General features: G+C 44.3%; 1 protein-coding gene across 5 annotated transcripts in view; it reads right to left on the minus strand.

Annotated features, from left to right (window-relative positions):
- The window catches only part of VIT (vitrin), a 437,052-nt gene that overhangs the window by 186,295 nt on the left and 238,025 nt on the right, over positions 1–12,732 (minus strand). For all 5 annotated transcript variants that reach the window (XM_068231965.1, XM_068231964.1, XM_068231966.1 and 2 more), the window contains exon 2: positions 2,881–2,932. In XM_068231965.1, coding sequence (XP_068088066.1) covers positions 2,881–2,914 — 34 coding nt within the window. In that variant the 5' untranslated portion in view covers positions 2,915–2,932. The remainder of the gene's footprint in view (positions 1–2,880; positions 2,933–12,732) is intronic.

Here is a 12,732-nt window from a genome sequence, read left to right on the forward strand (position 1 = left end):
CTAACAGTTGTACCAGATTCATCCAATGTGTAGCTGTAACGATTGTGGAACTTTCTCCGTGATCAGCGCACAACGCGTGCGCTGACACGGCGGAAATCCTCCACAAGCGTGTAATTGCAGGCACCCAGCAAAAGGTGCTACGCACCTGTAGAGGGAAATTCCTGTCGGCAGATGGCGCTGGGGAGTGCAGAGGAACCAATCCTCTGTACCTCCACAAATGCCAGACAGGAATTGTACGAAGCGCAGAACGCAATCGCACGAGAGGCAATTGCGAATGAGAATGAGCAAAGGGACAGGTTGTATGTGTGTGCGCCAATCCAGTCGCCACCCCGCGACCACACACACACAACAGCAGATATGAAATAGGAACGCGATCGCGAGAGGTGCGATCGCCAGACGAGACACAAGGCAGATCAGGACAGAATACGAGGTTAGCAAAGGCACAGCAAATAATACAATGAGGAGATACGGAAAATAACAAACGCTAGCTAACCGCGAACACCGCACTCATTCGCAACAGTGCACGCGGTTATGCGCGGTCTCCACGTGATAAGTAGTGATGGGCGAACACCTGGATGTTCGGGTTCGGGAAAGTTCGCCGAACATGGCCGAGATGTTCGGCATGTTCGGGCCGAACCCCGAACTTCCCGAACATCCTTCTTTTGGGGGCCCTATGGGGTCGCAGGCATAAGGGGGGAGCATGCCCCGATCGCGGGGGGGGTCGGAAATTCCCCCCACCCCCTCCGCTAGCGCTCCCCCCTCTGCCCGCTTCCCCATTCAAAAGTTTCAAGAAGTACCTGTATAGCGGATGGCCTGGCAGTGGGCGGCACTGTGGAGTGAGGAGGAGGAGGAGTCCGGAGAGTGACGAGTTGAGGGAGGCCGGGCAGCGGGCGTGAGGTCAGCGAAAGGGCGGAACTTCCGCCCTTTCTCTGACCTCACGCCCGCTGCCCGGCCTCCCTCAACTCGTCACTCTCCGGACTCCTCCTCCTCCTCACTCCACAGTGCCGCCCACTGCCAGGCCATCCGCTATACAGGTACTTCTTGAAACTTTTGAATGGGGAAGCGGGCAGAGGGGGGAGCGCTAGCGGAGGGGGTGGGGGGAATTTCCGACCCCCCCCCGCGATCGGGGCATGCTCCCCCCTTATGCCTGCGACCCCATAGGGGGGCCGTATTGCGGCCTGTTCGGCCGAACAGGGCCCTGTTCGCCCGAACAGGGGCCCTGTTCGGCCCTGTTCGGGGGCATACAGAAGTTCGGGGCGAACCCGAACTTAAAAGGCCGAACACCATGAGGTGTTCGGCCGAACTCGAACATCACCCGAACAGGGTGATGTTCTGCAGAACCCGAACAGTGGCGAACACTGTTCGCCCAACACTAGTGATAAGCACAATAGAGACAAGCACGCCTAACTAACCATTAACAGACAAACATGAAACAGAGGACGCGAGCGCTTGCTTAACGGTTACCTCACCGAGCCTCCAGCAAGCGTAGCAGACAAACACACGAAAACAGGGACAAGCGAGAGATAGGATCCACAGCACTAGTGAAAAGTGGCTAGCGTGATCCAAGTACAGAGTAGCAGAACAGAAGGATCCCCAGCGCTAGCGAAAAGTGGCTAGCGCGATCCCAGAAGACAGAACAGAAGGATCCCCAGCGCTAGCGAAAAGTAGCTAGTGCGATCCCAGGAGACAGAACAGAAGGATCCCCAGCGCTAGCGAAAAGTAGCTAGCGCGATCCCAGGAGACAGAACAGAAGAGATAGCTGGTAGCAACCGCTGCACCAGCTATACTCCAAGAACAGAGATCAGAACCATTTCCTGTCGACCACCATAGGGACAGGACAATGGCAACAGGCAAGACAAGACAGAACAGGCAATACAGATAATACAATCCTAACTGCACTAGGGAAATCTGCCTAGCGCAGATTCAGGAATTACTCTAAGCTGATGTTCAAACAGAGAGCAAGGCTGACACCCCACCAGGAGTGTTACATAGGACGAAATCCTTATGACCAGCGAAGCATTGTGGGAAAGACATAGTACTTATAGTACACGCCTCCAATGAATGTGGCCAGGCAATTTGCATGACAACGTATGCAAATTCCTCTGCAAGCACAAGCTGCAAAACTGACAGAAGCTCTTCTTTCCAGAGTCCTGCAGCATGCAAACCTACACAATGGTCAAAGGGCTGCCTGCCTGCACAGGCAGCTGAGCAAATCATCACAGTAGCCTACCGTAAGGCAGAATCAGAACCTACTGGAAGAATTATATAGTGGATTGATTCAAACTCCACAAAACAATCTATTATGCTATAAAAAGTGACCCGAAACTGATGTTTATACTTCTATGATTAAGTGATCTAAACTGATGCATATTTACTTATTTGTAAATATTGTGCAGGTTTTTGCTGGTATACATATTCAGCTTTGGAAGAGGAGGTCAGCTGTTTCCTACAAGTTATATTTCATAACCAATTTTCAGTCAGTGCAACCCAAAACTTGTTCTTGTGTTTCTTACCTGATCCCCAATATAGCTGGAAAGCATCCAATCCAGCCAAAATGTTTTGACTGATTTGGCTGAATCATGTATGGCCACCATTAAAGTTTACAGAAGAGGATCAGCATTATATCAAGACACTGGCGTCAGTCAATAGTGACTAGAGACAGTCAATGAAATCTTAATCGTTGTGAGTTGATGAAAATGCAGCTTGGAATTGAAATAGTCAAACGCAGCTGCTGCATTTAATTGGTCCAGTTCCAATCTGCACAGAGTTACATAAGATTTGTATCACTTCAAAAATGCACTTTTTTTTCTTTGCAGGCCTGTCTTAGTTTAAGAGAGAGTTTCACATTGAAATTACTGGCTGAAGAATTATAAAACTTACCAAGTAAAATGACAAGGATCTTTTCCTTCATCATTGGAAAGCAGAAAATATGCTGAAAATCAAGATAAATAAAATAAATGAACTTGACCTTCTACAAAACATTCACATGAGAAAAATGATCATTAATGACAAACAAATAATACATTCTTTTAAAAAGTTTAGAGGGATACCTTTGTATAACGATCTGTAAGTATTGGCACTTTGGTGGCATGTGATACAGACAACGAACAAATGGACACAGCAGTTAGAATCCTTACCTGCCTACAAGAAGTTTTGAATCAGGATGATACCATATATTGGCTAACTTAAAAAAAAAAATAAGAATAAGCTACTCTTATTTTTTTTTTTTTTTGTAAGTTAGCCAATAAAGGGTATCATCCTGATTCAAAACTTCTTGCTTTTACTGATGGCTAACAAGGTACAATATTCTACTGCTATTACCTGCCTGCAGAATACTTTATAAAATGACATTACATTATACAGCAGCAGCATGAACAATAAATGGGGAGTGCATATGACAGCGGTTTCTATAATACTCTATAGGAGTATATTAACAATGTAAGCTGTGTGTGTGTGTGTGTGTTCGTGTGTGTGTGTGTGTGTGTATATATATATATATATATATATATATATATATATATATATATATATATATATATATATATATATATATATATATATATATATATATATATATATATATATATATGATCCACCTAGGTTTAGAGGGCTAAAATCTGGGGGGAAAATATGCTAAGCCTGGTGTATCCATGGTGAAGGGGCATCTTGTGGATTATGGCCCCTTTGTACCACTTGTGTTTCCCTGTGTCCTTCTCTGTCCCCTTTGTGTCCTTTTGTGTCCCCCATGTGTCCGCCTCTGTCCTCCTTGTGTTCTCCTCTATGCCCCTTTGTGTCCCCCTGTGTCCTCCTTTGTCCACGTGTCCTCCTCTGCATGGGCACAGTACAGGGAGTCCCCGACATTGTGGCGGGTTGGAGGTTCGTATTGGCAGGCGTTCTCAAGTAAGGAACTCCCTGCATTTGGACTATAAGACGCAGTGACTTTTTCCCCACTTTTTGGGGAGAAAGAGCGAGTCTTATAGTCCAAAAAATACAGTAAGTATATATATATATATATATATATATATATATATATATATATATCCCTTGGTGATCCCCAAGTCTTCTGTTTCTCAGGTACTGATATATGGAAAAAGTTTTTCATTTCTCTAATGAACCAAACCTTCAAAACATACAAAAAAACTCTTCCAAGAGGATCCTAGTTGTATATATTGAAGTTGATCAACTTGAGAATATGGTAATCATAATAAACTGTAAACAGCGGAAATCATGCAAATCACTGACAACGGCACAAGCTTGTTTCAAGCAGAAAGTAGCTTTTCAACAGGCCGCAAAAGACCAATTGAGAAACAGTCATCCAAAATGACAATCTGGCATACAGGAAGATGGTGCAACATGCTGGATTATCGCCTTGGATGACTTTCTTCAAAAGGTTTTTTCTCATTTCCATTGACTTGAATGCATTTCACAAAACAACTTGTTTATGCCCATTGAATTCAATGCAGTTAATGAAACCATATATTTTCTTGTGTATTCTCTCTATGAGAAAATGCTTTTTCTCATGTCCAAATGTTTTCATGAATATTCTCATCTGTGCAAAAATGTGAAATACTGGTGAAAATATTGGTAGAAAGAAAATGGTTATTTTCCTGAATCAATTGTTTAGCAGGTCTTCTTGTCCATGCCCACATTACATTACAAGTCCCTGCATTCTCCCAATGGATGTGGTGTAACAGTTTTATGCACAGACAAAGGCATTTTCAGTGCACAAAAATATTTGGTAAAAAGATAGAAAATGTGAAAAATAGCACTGCATAAAACCTTTCATAGACATGAGTGTTCACTCATTTGACTTGTTAAGGTTTAAGCTGGGATGAAGGATGAAAAATTACAGGCTTATTCATTACTAAAGTAATTTCTTATTGATCAGGTCAAAGGTTGCTGCCACACTAAATGTAAACAGCCAAGCACTATTTACAGTTTTGTTTTGTCTATTTAAAAATAAGAGATAATCATGATATACTCATGCCAGACATACCAGGATTTAAAAAAAGAAACTATTTTTTCCACCAGCTATTTCCATCACTTAAAGGATATAGTGCTTGTAGTGTATGGTTTAGATTTGTCCACAAAAATGTCAGTTGAGCCATGGTTTGCTTTATATTTGCAGTAAACGGTTATTATATCATGCATGATGCCATTTCAGCGTGCATCTGTTAATTAAAAATACACATTTGGTTTTCATCTGAGACACTGGAGATGCTAGAATTACCCAGTTAGCCTAAGAATAATTTTTTACTTTGTACTTTTGTTAGCTTAGAAGGTCCAAAAAATGAATCCAGTGAAGTAGTAAATAGTAGGATGCTACATATAGAGCTTTAGCTTTTTTCCCCGTGCCAAACAGGAATAGGTACAGTGGTGACACTTAGTTTGGAGCCTCTGTCCTGCCAGCCAGACAAATTCTGGTTTCTAAATGGATTCTGGCTAGCAGTGCTTTTAAAAGGAAACCGTCACAGCTAAGCTTCTGCAGGTGTTTGAACTTTTGTTATTAAAACAGGATTGACATCAAAATGCAGTCATCCATTATCTATAATGTAATGATTTTTTTCATTGTCATCTTTTTTTAAATAGAGCTAATTTGTTATGCATTGCTGTACAATAAATCAGTGTACGACATAGATTTCAAACACGAGATGAACAATCACACAAAGCATAGGCTGCAGCACTCAATGTTTTTTTAATATGAATTTTCTGATTATTTATTTTATGGGCTTATTTTATTTTGATTCCAATAATCCTAGTTGCTTCATTCATCTGATGAATAGGAAGTCTTGGTGGGAAATCAAAATATGCTGGTATTGGGATTCCCAGTCAGGGTGCATTAGGGCACTGAAAAGTATGAATGGCAGGTGAATGTTAAATAAAGAAAACTACAAAAGAAGAACAGAAGAACATGGGTGTTTTAAGCACACTAAAATAGGAACTTTACTGAATATAACAATAATTATCATTTCTAATTTTAATAATATTTAATTATCAAATACTTAGTCAATGTTTTCCTTTAATGTTTAAAATCTTACATACTTAACCAGGTCCGGATCCTTCATATGCATATACAGTGCTGCCCATAATTATTCATAGACAAGTGAAGAGATAGTTGGCACTGCAGTAAAAGATAGCCGGTGACACATGGGGTGGGCAGGATAAACACAGCTCGCTCACTTGGATGTATTCCGCGTGCTCTGGTCCTGAGTAGAGATGGCTCGAACCTCCGATTTTCGGTTCGCGAACCGGGATCGCGAACTTCCACAAAAGTTCTGTTCACAGGAACTTTTGCGAACCGCAATAGACTTCAATGGGGAGGCGAACTTTGAAAACTAGAAACATTTATGCTGGCTAGAAAAGTGATGGAAAAGATGTTTCAAGGGGTCTAACACCTGTGTTTTTTCAGTGACTACAAGAGGGAAAAAAAAATTCAAAAAGACCTTCTAGTTTTTGAGAAAATCGATTTTAAAATTCTCCTTATGACCGTGGGAAAATTAAACGCCCGTCGACTTTAGCAGTTAATAGTAAAGCCCCTTTAAAAGCTAGAAACACCAATATTGCTGGGAATGTTAAGTAGAGCAGTGGAAACGAGGAAAAAAATGTTTCAAAAAGACCTTATAGTTTTTGAGAAAATCGATTTTAAAGTTTCAATGGAAATTCACCTTCTGACCGTGGGAAAATTAACCCCTGCCGACTTTAGCGGTTAATAGCAAAGCCCCTTTAAAAGCTAGAAACACCAAAATTGGTTGGATCATTTACCGAGGATATTGGCGGGGGAATTTTTTTTAAATGTACAGGTAAGTATTTCTGGTTAATTAGGAACATTAAAGGATTTTTTTTCTGGTTGTGTTTTTATTTCATTTAACCCTTTGTGGAAATGGGTAAAGGGGTACTTTGTACCCCTATACTCATTTCTCCTGGGAGGGGGGTGGGCATCTGAGGTCCCCTTCTTAAAGGGGACTCCCAGATGCCACCATGAACACCCCCCCCCCCCCCCCAGGGAGTCAACACCCTCACCTCCTCCTGGGGCACCGAAGGTGGGAAGAGCCCTTTGTCCATGGATTGGACAAGGGCTTCCCCCGGAGCCCCCCCATACCATAGATCATGCGGGCTAATATAGCTCAGGGTGTGAAGCCCCACACGGTCGGGGCTCCGCATTCTGGCTATCCCAGCCTGCATGGGGGACAAGGGGTTACAGAGAGCTCGGTAGGGGTGACCCCACATCATTTTTGTTTTTCAGATTTCCCACACTCAGCACATAAAAAAATTAAAAAAAATATATATATTTTTTTAAAGGACTTCCGAGGCCACAAGTATGAAAAAAGTTAAATACCTTTTCATAATCCAGATCCATGGAGGACGCCATCCATGCCCTCTCGTTCATTCCACCATGGCTCCCACAGTAATACCGGCCCCGGTCGGGTCCCGACCCCTCCGAATGGGTCGGGTTCTCATTCCCCCCTCAATATGGCCCCCACAGATTGCCGTGGCTGTGCAGTCCGCATACACGCAATTGCGGCTGCGCAGCTCTAGGGCCTCCTCCCGCCACGTCATCAATATACATGCATACATCGGACACATCGGGAGGAGGTCCTAGAGCTGCGCAGTCATATTGAGGAGGGAATGAGAACCCGACCCGTTCAGAGGGGTCGGGACCCGACCAGGGCCAGTATTACTGCGGGAGCCATGGCGGAATGAACGGGAGAGCGCGGATGGCATCCTCCATGGATCTGGATTATGAAAAGGTATTTAACTTTTTTCACATTTGTGGCCTAGGAAGTCCTTTAAATATTGTTTCCTGCTATCTTTTTAACACATCCTGCAAATTTGGTGTTGCTAGGATGTAAGAGCCTTTGCTATTAACTGCTAAAGTCGGCGGGTGATAACCAACCAGAGTTATAGGGGTGCAAAGGTGCTGAATTTTGCCATTGGCTTTCATTGGGCTCCCTATTTCACTTTCAAAAATCTCAAAACTTTTCAAAGGACAATGCCTCAGCAGTGGCAAATTTTCTAGCATTGTAGGAACTTTTAGGGGGCTCAGGACTGGTGAGTTTCGGGCCCCTAACCCAAAGAGATCATATCCTAGGGTCACAAAAACCTGTTTATTTTTGCAATGGTACTGGTGACGAACGTAAATCGCTCAGTGGAAGCACGAATTTAGCGCAAGACACCCAGTGCACCAACCACACCTCGCAGCACTGGTATGTCTTCACAAGTGTAGCTGTCACATACGCATTGTATTGACTTGTGCCTCACGTTTTGGATAATAAACGTATATCTGCAGTGCCGATCCCTCTCCTCTTCCAAAATTATTCATAACCCTTTCAAATTTTGACTTAACCTCCTGGGCGATAATCCCGAGCTGAGCTCGGGGTATGTCGCGCAGGAGGAGTTCTCAGGCCCTGATGGGCCGATTTGCATAATTTTGTTTTGTTACACGCAGCTAGCACTTTGCTAGCTGCGTGTAACTTCCGTTCGCCGCCGCTTGCCGCCAATCCGCCGCTACCCGCCGTGCCGTGCAGCCCCCTCCTCCCCGACCCCTTGCGCAGCCTAGCCAATCAGTGCCAGGCAGCGCTGAGGGGTGGATCGGGACTCCCTCTGACATCACGATGTCCATGACGTCATCCCGCCCCGTCGCCATGGCGACCGAGGAAGCCCAGCAGGAAATCCTGTTCTGAATGGGATTTCCTGCTTACTCTGATTGCCGAAGGTGATCGGAGTGGGTGGGGGGATGCCGCTGCGCAGCGGCTATCATGTAGCGAGCCCAGGGCTCGCTACATGATTTAAAAAATAAAAGATTTTTAAAAAAGTGCTGCACCCCCTCCTGGGCGATGTAATTGTATCACCCAGAGGGTTAAAGCTACTTTTATTCAACCATCAAAATTTTTTTTTACGAGAAATGTCACAGGTGTCTCCCAAAAAATAATAAGACGATGTACAAGAAGCATTATTGTGCTAAAAAAACATTTCTCAGCTGTTATTTACATCTAAGAAAAAAGTTTCCAGTCCAAAATTATTCATACCCTTCACAAACAGTCACAGTCTGTGGAAAAATCCAAAGTTCTATATCATTCCAAAAAGTCCAAGATGTTCTAAAGCATCCTAATTACCCTGGTTAATTGGGATTAGCTGTTTTAATCAACTCAACAGGCTCTCTGCAGTTGGTTTGTGGTCAGTCATGGCTAAGACAAAGGAGCTCAGCGAGGACCTGTGGCTGCACATTGTGCCTGCTCACAAGTCAGGAAAGGGCTACAAGGCCATTTCTAAATGTTTTGAAGTTCCAGTTGCTACAGTGCAAAGTATTGTTAAAAAATACAAGATGTTCTGCACTGTGGAAAATCTCAGAGGACGCTTATATCATATTGCCCCGCAGGGTAGCTTGGTGGAATTCAATGTTCTTAAATCCACATTCAATCTGAACAATCAAATGTTCTTCCGTTTTCTCCAATTGAGACACGCTATGCAATCTCAGTTTGAGAAAGAACCGATTTGTCTCGTCTCTGATGATTTAGAGTCAATGTATATCATTGCTTAAGTTGATAAGCCATTGTTGGCTACCTATGAGTGTTTATTGAGGGACAAGAAAGGGAGAATAGACAAATGTCTGAGGGCTTGAAGTTTGGAGGTCCTGGATCTTGATATTGATGAGGATCTCCAGACCTCTATTGCTGATCTGCAGTCTGATCTGGTGTCAGCTAGAGACAGACTTGCAGCCTTGAAAATCCTCCACCACACCTATTTTACTCCTGTTTGACTGAATAAGATGAATCCTACCACGTCACATGATTGCTCCAGATGCGGATTGGTCCTGCGAGCATTTGGGCACATGATGTGGTCCTGTCCTAGGCTTGATGTATTTTGGCAGGGAGTGGAGCAACTGGTTTAGCAAATTGCTGATTATTGGGGTTCCCTGACGCCTAGGATAGTGTTCTTTGGTTTATTTGACTTTGAGCATATGAGAAGGTATCAGAAGACCTTGATTAGAGTGTTGTATCACTATGCTAAGAAGTAGATAGCATGTAGGTGAAACAATCCCTCTCCTACCACCCATGGTGCATGGATTAAGGCTATTAATCATATTTTGCCTTTGTCTAAACTCACCTATCAGAATAGGAATTGTCCCCAAACATTTAATAAGATATGGGACACTTGGTTAAACATTTTTGCTCCAGAGCTCGTCTAATTTAGGTTTGCTTCTAGGTATACTTAATGATGCTCTAGGTGTCTTAGTTACCCAGGCTTTGACAGGGTTCCCGGCCTCTCTTCTTCTATTTTTTTCTCTTCCTTTACTCTTTTCTTTCTTCTTTTCTGGCTATAGGTTGTAAACATTATGGTGTGTAATTTACAGTATCTTGCTAAGCCATAATATGTGGTTATTGATATATGGAACAGTTGGGTTCCAATGCTACATTGGTTGTAACTACTGTTATTGGTATTGAATTTTTTGACTGTAAGATCTTTTTTAAGGCATCCTGCACTTTTTGACTTGTGACTTAATAGTTACTAATCATCAAGGGGTTTGTTGTTTTATGTATATATGTGGTCCTGCAAGACTCCCCTCTCTTCTGGGGCACATTTTTTCATCACTTTCCATACAATTACATATTTTTCTTGTCTGTAGTTATACAGCTACCCTCTGTGAGGACCCATTGTTGCTGTTAATTTCTGTGAAAAAAAAATTGATCCCTCACCCCAGAGTCAGCAGATGCATGCAGCCAATCAGCTATCCCTCTCACCTGGACCCCCCCCCCACCCACCTATCAGGAAGCCAGCACATGTAACGGTGACGGGGTCGTTTTCGTGGTCAGCGCACAAGACGCGCACTGACACAACGAAAACCCTCCACCAGCGTATAATTTTGGGAAACCCAGGTTAGGTGCTATGCACCCGCAGAGGGCAATTCCCACCGGCAGATGGCGCTGTGGAGTGCAGGCAAACACCGCCGCTGCACAGCCACAGATGCCAGATGGGAATTGTACAGAACCCGACAAACGGGGCTGAAGAGCCCTTAAAGAGGAAGAGCACAGGGACAGGATGTATGTGTGTGCACCAATCTAGCCGCCACCCAGCGACCGTGAACACACAACAGCGGAAACAAAGTGGGAACGCAATCGCAAGATTGACGATTGCCGATAGAGACACAAGACAGAGCAGGACAGCGCACAAGGGTAGCAAAGGCACAGAAAATCACACAATGAGAAGATAAGAAAAATAACAAACGCTAGCTAAACGCGTCCACTGCACTCATTCGCAACAGTGAACGCGTTTACGCATGGTCCCTGCGCGTTAAGCACCCGGGGACAAGCGTGCCGCCCTAACTAACCAAAACAAGGCAGACACCACACAGACACGCTAGCTACACGGTTGCCTTACCGCAGGCACCAGCAAGCGTAAACAAACAGACAAACAAACAACAGGAAAAGGTCACACAGGAACCACTGCTCTTACTGTCAGAGCCAGTGCGAACCAAGTATGAGAAAAGACCCACTGCTCTTCCGCTAGAGCAGTGTGATCCAAGCACACGACAGACAGAAGGAGTAACCGATAGCGACCGCATCCAAGGTTAACTCCAAGATTCAGACCAGAAGGATCCACCGCCTCTAACGCTAGGGCGAGTGCGATCCAAACACACGGCAGACAGAACAGATGAGGTAGACAGAAACAACCGCTGCTCCAACCTACACTCCAGACTCAATCAAAAGGATCCACAGCCGCTAACGCTAGGGCTTGTGCAATCCAAACACATGACAGACGGAACAGGCAAATCAGATAATGCAATCCTAGCTGCACTAGGGAAACTGCCTAGTGCATTCCCACGAATTACACTAAGATAACTTTAACAAACGAGAATGGCTGACACTCAGGAGTGTCCATCAGGAACAGACCATGAAGGGGAAATGTCCAGCAAAGCATTCTGGGAGCAGAATGCTTTATAGTGCCAGTCATCAAAAGAAGGCAGGTAAGGGATTTGCATGACTAATGTATGCAAATTCCTCAGCAACACAAGCTGCAAAACTGACAGAAGGTCTCCTTTCCAGAGTCCTGCAGCATGCAAACCTAAACAATGGTCAAAAGGCTGCCTGCCTGCGCAGGCAGCTGAACGGATTCTCACAGCACAGCAGCCAGAGTGTAAAGTGGCTGCTGTGCTGGCTTCCTGTGGATGCTGAGAAGCAGACTAGGGACAGAGCACTTCAGCCCGACCATAGGGGATGGAAAACCGCGATCGCCTGTACTCCCGTGAACGTGCGCACAAGCAAGGCAGCCACTACACATCACTACACAAAGACTGCAGCTGAGAGGACTAACATTTATGTCCTGAAGGGGTCAACTAGCAAAAACAACGATTCGCTCACCTGACATTATCACTAAAGTTTGCGTTAAAATGACTGTTTGCGTTAAAATGCGGCATTTCATCTGTCAGTGTGAAGCGGGCCTAACCCTTACACTACATTATCACTATGTACGGACGCTGGATGTTTTAAAGCACTTAATTCCACAAATTTAGGAATGTACTACGATTTCTGCCCTTTAGAGATTAAAACATGACTCTGCGTCAACTATGTAATTTTTGATGGGACTTTTGCCCCTCCAGCATGCGAAGGTCCTGGTTAGGTCCCTTGAAACAACTTTTCCATCACTTTGTGGCCAGAAACAGTCCCTATAGGTTTTAAAATCTGCCTGCCCATTGAAGTCTATGGCGGTTTGTGCGGGTCGCCTGTTTGCAAACTT

Source organism: Hyperolius riggenbachi, chromosome 4 (assembly GCF_040937935.1).
Source record: "Hyperolius riggenbachi isolate aHypRig1 chromosome 4, aHypRig1.pri, whole genome shotgun sequence".
NCBI lineage: Eukaryota > Metazoa > Chordata > Amphibia > Anura > Hyperoliidae > Hyperolius > Hyperolius riggenbachi.